Source organism: Saccostrea echinata, unplaced genomic scaffold, assembly GCF_033153115.1.
Source record: "Saccostrea echinata isolate AGI-Se365-2 ecotype Australia unplaced genomic scaffold, CSIRO_AGI_Sech_v1 ptg000002l, whole genome shotgun sequence".
NCBI lineage: Eukaryota > Metazoa > Mollusca > Bivalvia > Ostreida > Ostreidae > Saccostrea > Saccostrea echinata.
In genome coordinates, this window is record NW_026889751.1 from 26,984,583 (window position 1) to 26,994,742 (window position 10,160).

General features: G+C 32.2%; 1 protein-coding gene across 1 annotated transcript; it reads right to left on the bottom strand.

Annotated features, from left to right (window-relative positions):
- Window positions 1-751: 751 nt before the first annotated feature.
- Window positions 752-3,803, bottom strand: LOC133178203 (serine/threonine-protein phosphatase alpha-2 isoform-like). Its single transcript, XM_061312953.1, has 8 exons — window positions 3,748-3,803; window positions 2,925-3,056; window positions 2,555-2,785; window positions 2,010-2,114; window positions 1,846-1,917; window positions 1,478-1,629; window positions 1,122-1,256; window positions 752-910 (listed from the first exon to the last, which is right to left on the bottom strand). The coding sequence occupies exons 1-8, from the start codon at window positions 3,797-3,799 to the stop codon at window positions 752-754; spliced, it is 1,038 nt and encodes a 345-aa protein (XP_061168937.1). The 5' UTR covers window positions 3,800-3,803.
- Window positions 3,804-10,160: the final 6,357 nt, after the last annotated feature.

The window sequence follows — 10,160 nt, forward strand, 5'->3', positions numbered from 1 at the left end:
TTTGTAATTTTATACCTGAACTTGGGCATGCAAAATTGCAATTTATTTTGAAAAGACTAGTCGTGTGCTTATTATTACTTTTTTCAAAAAAATGATCTTATGAAATATCTTGTCATGCAGCTATGCTCAAATAACAGTTAATTTGGGAGTAATCAGCATTTACATTAAGGAATCTTCGATAGTCACACCACTAAAAAAGGTGTCATGTCACCATTCTTCATATTTCTGTCCTTTTATCGAAATTAAACTTAATATTAGATAATATATGTGAAATAACATATTTTATTAAGATGAATTTTGAATCAAATTCATTCTATTCTATATTTTGATATTATGCATTACTTCGCCAATTTTTTCTCTGAAAATATACAACATTACATTGAGTTATATTATATGTAATTGTAATTATAATCTGTCATTCAAATGGAACTAATCAGATTTTTTTTTAAAGTTACTCTCCTTCCTGTAATAAATCTTATACAGTGTTTTGCTTATTTTTTTAAAATTAAGATTCGTTTCTTTTTTACTCTCTTCACGCCATACAAAATCAACGTATCAAAAACTATCGATCAACATTTATTCACTTTTGACAAAATAAATGATTTCACAACATAGACGTGTGCAGATATTCAAAAACATATATTAAGCAAAACATGGGTATATTGAAATCTTAAACGATTTAATATGTATAGATTCTCAAAGCTTGCTAGCTTATCGTTTCATTTTCAATGTTATCAATGCAGCCTATAAGTCATAGCTGTGATGAAAATTTCTCTTTCATTCTATCGTCTTTGATATCAGTTTTCTTTTCTTTATTTACTTCCTGTAGATCACAGAACTTCCGTCGAGGAGGAGTTTTCGGTCTCCCTTGATAGTTGTAGAGCTGTTTCTTTCCTGCAGGTTTAAGTATCTAAAAATTCGTTGAAAACATTATTTAGTGGTACATAGCACAAAAATGACAACCAAGTACTCTCTTTCTAAAAAAAAAAAAAAAAAAAAAAAAAAAAAAAAAACGAGATTCCTTTACTTATGTTTATACTGTATAATTTGAAATTATTTTACTAATTCCTCACAAATGACCAAGAAACAAAGAAACATTCTGTTTTAGGTGAAAAGTTTACCTGGAATGAACACATGAGTGATTCGTCAACTGACATCATTGCAGCAGCATTGTCAAACTCGTCACAGTAATTTGGAGCTGAAAATATTGTCACTAGTTGTCTTTTGGCAAAGAACTCGTATCCATCTTCAACAACCTTAAGAAATGGAATGGGGAAAAGCATGTTAGCATGTCCGATGCAATAAACAAAAAAAACTGGAAATACCTAAATGCACAAAAAATAAATGTAGAATTTAACTTTTTCTGATTGAAAAGACCTTCAAAATATTGTAGAAGACAGTGCTTAATATTCATTAGAAGAGTTAAGGTTTTGAAATAAAAAGAGAGAGAGAATAAAATTTTCTGTGGCAAGAATACCTGGTGACCACGACAGATAAGATCCAGGTCATGATGATTTAAGAATTTACTGACGATTTCAGCACCAAACGTGAATGACACCCCTCTATCATTTTCTTCCCAGCCCTTAACCATTTTGTCAGGATCCGACCACAAAAGATCACACAGTAAACCTTAAACAGTAAATACGTATAATTATGCACATGATGGTACGGTATATATGTGGAGCAGAAAAAGTTTTTTTTGAACTTTTAATAAGCAAATTTACTAATAGAGATTGGAATTAATATTGAGAAGAACGACAGTTAATCATAATCTATCCCAGAAGTTAATTAAGTACAATGAAACTATAATTATAGAAAACTTTTTATTTAACCATTACAAGTTACCTGTGTCTGGGACATCTGTGGGTCTGACGATTCTTCTGATTTGTTCCATGGACTGAAGATCTGGAGACAACCCTATATTAAACATAAATATGTCGTATTTAATGAATTTTACAAAATGATTTTACTATGTTCTTCCATGGAATTTAATATTTAGGAATCTTTACCTCCATGACAACAAAATATTTTTTCATCGATGATGGCAGCAACAGGTAAGCAGTTAAAACAATCTATAAAAGTCTTCCATAACTTGACACTGAATCTTCTTTTACCTGAAATATACGTTCATAATCAATTAACTTTTTTTTTAAATCATTTAAATGTTCCTTGTTGTAGCAAGTGATTATTACATTTTGTTTTATATATGTTGCTTTAATTACTAAAATTCTGATTTAATTTTAAAACATAAGTACGCATGGAATGAAAGAAAATTATCTGTGTAGGATTGGATAATTATACTTTCTCTCATCTCTTTCATAATTTCATAAAAACAAAATTTAAAAAAAAAACAACACTTTTTCTCAAACATATTTTAAATCTAAATAATACAAAAACCGACAGTAATGGGACAAAATTCTATTTTAATTTGCTTGAATTAGCAAACGTAACAGGGGAAGAAGCATCCCTATGAGCAGCTTATATTTATATTGTATATTATTTAACCATTAAATCATCCAACATGACATAGTTATTCTTTAAACCAAACACTCACATTCATCATGAAATCCATACAGAACATTAACACTGGCACATTCATGATTCCCTCTTAACAGGAAGAAGTTTTCTGGGTATTTAATTTTGTAGGCTAAAAGAAGACAGATTGTTTCTAGTGACTGCTTCCCTCGGTCCACATAATCCCCCAGGAAAAGGTAGTTTGACTCCGGGGGAAACCCCCCACACTCAAATAGACGGAGAAGATCTGTGTACTGACCGTGGATATCACCTGAAATCGAAAGGAACGATCAAAATAAAACTTTCGTGCCATTTGTTTGCAAATTTAGCATGTGATTATTTCATTAATTTCAGAAAATTATTTTGATTGAGTACAAATTACTTTTTGCTGACATTTTTCTTGGACTTACCACAGACTTTAACTGGGGCCTCAATCTCCAGTAAAATGGGTTGACTGAGGAAAATTTCTCTGGATTTCAGACATAGTCCTCGGATTTCCCCCTCAGTCATTTTAACAGGTTTGCCAGGTTTGGATCCTCTAACTGAAATTAATACATCGTATATATAAACGCTATCTTACATGCTGAATTCAACTATAATCTGACTCAGTTTTCTTAACCATTTTTAGAGATTATAAATGTATTTACTAAAAGCAGTGATCGATTTGAATATTCAAATGTACTTTTATAAAGACAACTTTTTGAAAGGCGTGTTAAAATTAGTTTACGCCATGAAAATACAAACAAAAAAATATCTTTTTATAAATGGTCTTCCCGTCATCATAATTATTAGTTGTTAGAAATTTTTACAAGAAAAATATTTTTTTTTCTTAATTATCCTGCCTCTCAATCAACAATAAGTCTGTTTTACTAAGTGTTTTAGATAAATATGACTGAGACCAATAGCCTAATCTTTTATGGGTGGTATCTCAGTGTGATTCACAGTTCTTTATGCTCGAAACACTACAGGAACTTTAAGCTTTCTCATGTTATATCATATTTCCCGCGCTTTACTTTTTGGGAAAGCAAGTTAGATATATCGTACAAAGATTATTCGGGTTACTTCAGATGAAAGAAGACGACGTAAAATTGGCACAGAGATTATGTATATTATACATACTTTCAACAAAGGAAAAACTAGTATACTTTATAATTATTTATTAAAATTGCATACTTAATAAGATATTGAAAAATGAGAACATTAGAGTATTTTTAAGCGACAAAAATTACATACCTTCAAGAAGTCGGCTGATCAGGTTGTCAACGTTCAGTTCCATAGTCGTCATCTTTTTTCTCAAATATTGTTCCTCTGGTTTCTTTTTAGTGTGCAATTTTTCAATCAGCTAGTCAAATATATGTAAATTATTGTGATTAAATCATATTTACGTGTTCATATATAAAAAATTGTAATAGTATTTAATATATAATGTTTAATATTAAAGTCTCTGGTAAGAGAAAATATCTTACTTATGTGATTGCTGTTAGCAAAGAAAGGTTTGATGATGTGTGACTTATTTTGATATCTGTGTAGCAATAAGTGAAATTATATATGTTATCTTCCTGTTTTATAGTAATAAATAAATTCATTTGTGTATTGATTATTGTCAGTGTTTAGTGAGCTGTTGTGTACTGGTGTTGTGACAGTGTGACTCATAGTACACTTGAACTTTGACGTCCTCAGATATACGATAAGTGGGCGGATCCCAGAATCTCAATCTGAGAAACAAAGTTGTCAAGTCCAAATGTGCTCTTCCTCATTTCTCGGCATCATTCATGATTTTTTTTTTTTATCGTGGTAGACGTTTTGGGTATTCTGCGTGGTTCTTGGATTAATATTCATGACGTTAGAAGTTACACTCGTGTTTACAAACACGACACGTATATCGTTGATGGATACCTTCCCTCAATATTCTGAGCTGACTATCTAATTTACAGTAAATTAACAAAATTCGCGATTTTTTTAAATGTCAAACTTTTAAAAGTATTTAATTTTTTAGGATATTTTCCTTCTAAATCCTTAACAGATCCGGAAAAAATCGTAGTTCAAGTCGTATACAAAGGTATCGAAACCATTCGTCATACTGAATTACAATTTCTCCAAAAAACAGTGTCAGAGCATTAAAAAGTTAACAAGAGCACACAGAATATCCATTTCACGTCTTTCTCTATACACACCTCGCTCAGGAATGACTACATTCGTGCATAAATTACAGAATCATGTGATCGAGAAAGCGGATTTTATTGGATGAAGCATTTAAAGGTATATGATGTTATGTTTAAATATAGAAGTGACGAGCGATTTCATCATTGATTCATTTTTCTGAACTTTGTCCGACCTTTAAATTGATTGTCACGTATTCAAGTGCTGTTATCACTGACTTATTATTACTTATTTGAATTATATTTATGTGATAAGAAAGAGTTTAACATAAGTAATTTGTTAAGCCACACTTAAAATATATAACAGTCAAATGTTTCTCAGATTTTGGATGATGTATTGAATGAAATCTTAGATAGTCGAAGGTAAATTAAGGCTCATGAATTTTTCAATTTTCTGATCATTTCAAGACGTTGATTTACGCGCTCTAGACATGTAGATTAATATTCCAATATTGAAAAGGAATTTTATAAAACATGTTTCAGATGAAATAGATATTTTTGATTATATAAAGCTTAATAACTTTTCTTTTTGTTCATCTGTGAATTCATATCACTTGCTTTATAGATTTTATTTTTAGACTACGAAGAAATATAGCTTGCCTCGAATCAAAATATTTATATTTTATCTATGCCGAGTTACACGTGTCTATAAATTATTCATCCAAGATAAACTATAGGTTTAAAGAAATAAAGAGGTAAGAGAAATTATTTACAGTACGAGATTTATAAACATACATTAATACTTCAGTACACTGCCACAATGAATAGTGATAGAATTCAATGAGTTTATTTCGTATATAAATGTATAATTATACACGTTGTTACGATTAACAAAGACATATACACGATAAAATAGCTACAGGATTTAGAAAAAGAGTTGTCAGATAGAGGTCCTCCAGTTCGGAAACCCTCTCACAACTTTGTAGGTTTCAAATGACAAGGTCATTGTGAGCAGGGCATAAAACACGGACCCCTGGAAATTCCAGAGGTGGGATCAGGTGACCAGGAGGAGTAAGCATCCCCTGTTGACCGGTCACATATGTATGTATACAGATATATGTATGTAATAGATCAGATAGACGGACATTCCGTAGTCAAATTCAGTACAAAAACAAAGGTCAAACACGTCAGCCTACATACGGCCCAATGACAGGGTATATTTGTTAAAAATGTCATTATAATGACCATAGAATTTACGAAATGCTGACTTTAAACGAGGTTGAAATCCCTGTAACATCAACTTATATGTCAGTAGTCTGCATTGGTTTAAAAATTGATCGTACTCGAAGCATGCTCGTGAATATCGAATAAGTTGGGAGATGTTAACACCATGTGGAGGTGATAGTGGGTTATTACTACATAAATAAGGAAAGTTGACGATGGAAAAGCTAAGGTCGTCTCGTTTGTCATACAATTTAGTTGTTAGTTTGCTTTTATCGTCTATAGTCAGTAAAACATCCAAATATGAAACAGATGTGGTCGACTCTGTGGTGTCTTTTATCTCACGATCACTGGGATATATTGAGTCGACATATGAATGGAAGTAAATATAATCTGATAATTGTTAATTGATAATACGTCGTTGATGTATCTAAATGTTGAGTTAAAAGCCGCAGCAAGTGTTTTCTTTTTCTCATGTAGAAGTTTTTGAATAAATTCTGCTTCATAGGAATATAAAAACAGGTCCTCTAATAAAGGAGCTAAATAAGTGCCCGAAAATCCAACAGTTTGTTGGAAAACCTGGTCTCCGAACTCTACAAAAATGCTGTCTATGAGGAACTCCAGTATCCTTTTAATATCAACTTCGGAGTATTATCTTATGTGTAGAATCAGAGTGATTTTTGACAAAGTAACTTTGTTGATGACCAATCACACGATACGAAAATTTCCGACTTCCATTTTTATTGAAGAAAAAGTTGTCTATAATATCAAAACAGCTTCTTAAGATTGGAAAACTTGAAATCTTTCAATGTCTAGTATACTGACGTTAAACAAGAGGCTCATGAGCCCCAACGCTCACCTGAGTTATTTTAGTCTATTTGTTCTTCAAAAGATTTTTATATTCCCATGAAATATATTGCCCATGCACCCTGACTCTAAGGGTCTCTGAATTCACACACTGGAATGCTTCAATATCAATCTGACTTGCATGGTCTTGCAGTTACGGAGAAGAAACTTCTTTCATGTATACATGCATTATGTAAAATTTGATCCTGAATTAGCCATCTCTAACCTGGGGTCCATAATGGGGGGGGGGGGGGGGGGGATTAAACAACTTGGTATAAATGTTTGCAAAGTATTTCTTCTAGTGTCTTTCTTTGGAAGAATCTTTAAAGATTTTTCTTATAGAGTTTCATGCGAAACTTTGGACCCATATTGTGGCCTCATCTGACCTCAGGGACCATGATTTGAACACTTTAGAATCTACACTACCTCAGGAAGCATTTACATAAGTGGTTATTTAGAAGATGATTTCTTAATGACCCTATAGCGTATTTTTTGCCTTTTCTTGATTATCTCCCCTTAATTGGAAGGAGGCTTTGTCTTTCGTTTGAACAATTTGGAATCCCCTTTAATTAAGGATGCTTTGTGCCAACGGTCCTGAACGTTTAAAGTTTTCTTCTAAAAGATGAATTTTTTTACTACATGTACATGTATGTTCATTTGACCTTAGCTTCAAGTTTGATGATAATAAGCTCTGAACAGAAATATATGATGCTAGAATAATAGATATTTTCCAAACTACAGCCTCATGGGCCATGATATATAATAATTAAATTACACATACATGTAATTAAATGCTTTTATAGAACAGAGAATCAGTATATAATCAATGAATTCATAGTTCACTTTGTATCGATATATTGTATAATGGCTAGATACACAGACTTGATATATAATATATTGCATGAAATTTGAAGATAACTAACAGTAATCGACCTCAAAGATCCATTGAAACAATACAAATTGTGAACAGAGCAAACACGGACCTCTAAAAAACACCAGAGATGAGATCAGGTGCCATGAAGGAGTAAGCATGCCCTGTCAACCGGGCACACCCGTCGTGTGCTCTTTGTCATGATCGGGCAAACATCTGTTGACAATTCAGTGTGAAAATAATGGCCTAACAATTTGTATGAAAAACGTCAATCAGCATTCTACTAATGATAGACTGTATGTGCTGACACGGTCATTGTATCAACTATAGAATTTGCAAAATGTTGAATTTAAACGAGACTGTTGATATTCTTGTTTCATCAACTTATTTGTCAATAGATTGCCTCGTCTTAGAAATTGTTCGTACGTAGAGCATACTCTTGCGTATCGAATTAACTGGGGGACATAAACTTCATATGCAATTGATAATGGTATATAGCTACATAAATAAGAGAAGTTGACGATAGTAAAGTTGAAGTAATCACGTTTATCATAAAGTTTGGTAGTTAGATTACCATTAATGTCTTTTTCTAGTAAAATATCCAAATATGTAACAGATGTGTCAGATTCTGTAGTATCTTTTATTTCGAGCTCAAAGGGATATACTAGTACCGAATCAACGTAAGAATGAAAATGAATATTGTTAATTGATAAAACGTCGTCGATTTATCAAGACCACAAGATACTTCTTTTCATGTAGAAGTTTTTGAATAATTTCTGCTTCATATGAATACAAAAATAGGTCTGCTAATGACGGGGCGCAATTAGTACCCATGGCAATTCCAACAGATTGTTGGAAGATTTGATCACCAAAAACTACATTTATAATGTCATTAGAAACTAGGGCTGTGTATTGAGCAAAATATTTCGATACGATACGATACGATATTTTATAAAGCGATATGCGATGTATTGGATTCTTTAACAAGTCAATCAAAAAAGTTTTGTACATCATTAATTTTAATCCATAGATTTGATAAAACTGGGTGTTTTATTACCAAATTGGAAGTTCATGTCTCACTGTCTTTACAAAGAACACTTCAAATTAAAACTTTTAATGATTGTAAAACTAACATGTTAAAATATAGTTTATGTATTTTGTAATAGTTATTTAAGATGTGCTATCTCCTTAATGTTTATTTCACTACTGATCATTTTTAATTCAAAACAGTTAAAAATAACCTTTGGTGACTGAAATTCCCAACTTTTTCACAGAATTATAAGAAAAACTGCCTGCACGATACGTATTGGAAGTTATTTTTCGATACGATACATTCCAGAATATTCGATACGTATTGATTATAATCAATATATTGACACAGCCCTATTAGAAACTCGGGCATTTTTTAAAATATCAACTTCAGAGTACTTGTGTGTACAATCATAATGTTTATGACCAATGACCAAGGACAAGTTGAGTAAATTTATGAGTTCCATTGTTATTGAAAAAGCAGCTGTCTATGATGTCAAAAATGCCTGGACTTTCATTTATAGCGGGGAATGGTTGTATAAAGCAGGCGCGGATCCAGGATTTGAAGTTAGAGGGGGCGCAAAAAGTAGGCAGGGGGTCTGGGGGCCGCCTTGAGGCCCCCTGTGGGTCCAGGGCCAAGCCCTGGTGGGGGTCCTAGAGATCCTAGCTCCTAGAGATTTTGTAGGGTAAAAATGAGGTCTACCAAGTAGAAAATTTTACATTTTCTCGACGAAACTATGATTTACGCTAACTTTGAAAAAAAAAATTTTGGGGGGGGGGGGGGGCGGGGGCGCCCCCCCCCCTTAAATCCGCCACTGTAAAGTGTTGAAAAGCCGTACGTTTTGATGTTATTGATTTTGGTAAAATTTGGTGATTTCAAATTGTCTAAAAGTTCCTTAAAGTTTAAGTATCCACGTCTGATTTACACCACTTCTTGAACATATGATAAGTTTTGTGCACTTATTGTAAATAATGTAACATTTAGGCAAAGTAAATCATAAATGTTAGGAGACACTACAAAATTACATTTAGTGAGAGCAAGATGCACAAAAGGCAATGTTACAAATGGAATATGTATTATGCTCGATTAAAATTGTAATACAGACACGTCCGTATTTATATAAAAAATAAATGTTTATACAGATTTGTTAAAAAACAGCAAGAAATAGCTAGATACACTGTCATAATACAGTATTACTCCACGTAAGTGTTCGCCTCAAAAATTATTCTCCTTTGTACTTGGGTAACTACTTAGGAAGCAACAATAGGACATAAATGATAATTGAATCAAATTGAGCAAAAAATTCTCAAATGATTATTACCAGCCTGAAACTAAGGAATTTAATGAAGCATAAATTTTGTCTGGAAAGAAAATCATTCTGTTTAAGAATTTTAAATTTTGGCCCCCATTACTTTGCCCACCTGAATGAAAATTGCATATCCAAAGGACACCACCTATCATATTATAATGAAATGTAAAGATAATCATGCTCAAAAGTCCAATTAAAAATTACAAACAGAGAGTATAAAGCAGGCCTCTGAAATAAATCAGAGTAATCCGTAGAACATAGGTAATCAAA

Excerpts from the sequence above, each read along its gene's own strand:
- LOC133178203 (XM_061312953.1), bottom strand. The coding sequence starts at position 3,799 with ATGACGACTATGGAACTGAACGTTGACAACCTGATCAGCCGACTTCTT. Across the intron at positions 2,786-2,924 it reads GGCCCCAGTTAAAGTCTGTG|GTGATATCCACGGTCAGTAC; the intron begins GTAAGTCCAAGA and ends TTTCGATTTCAG. Across the intron at positions 911-1,121 it reads CACTCATGTGTTCATTCCAG|ATACTTAAACCTGCAGGAAA; the intron begins GTAAACTTTTCA and ends ACGAATTTTTAG.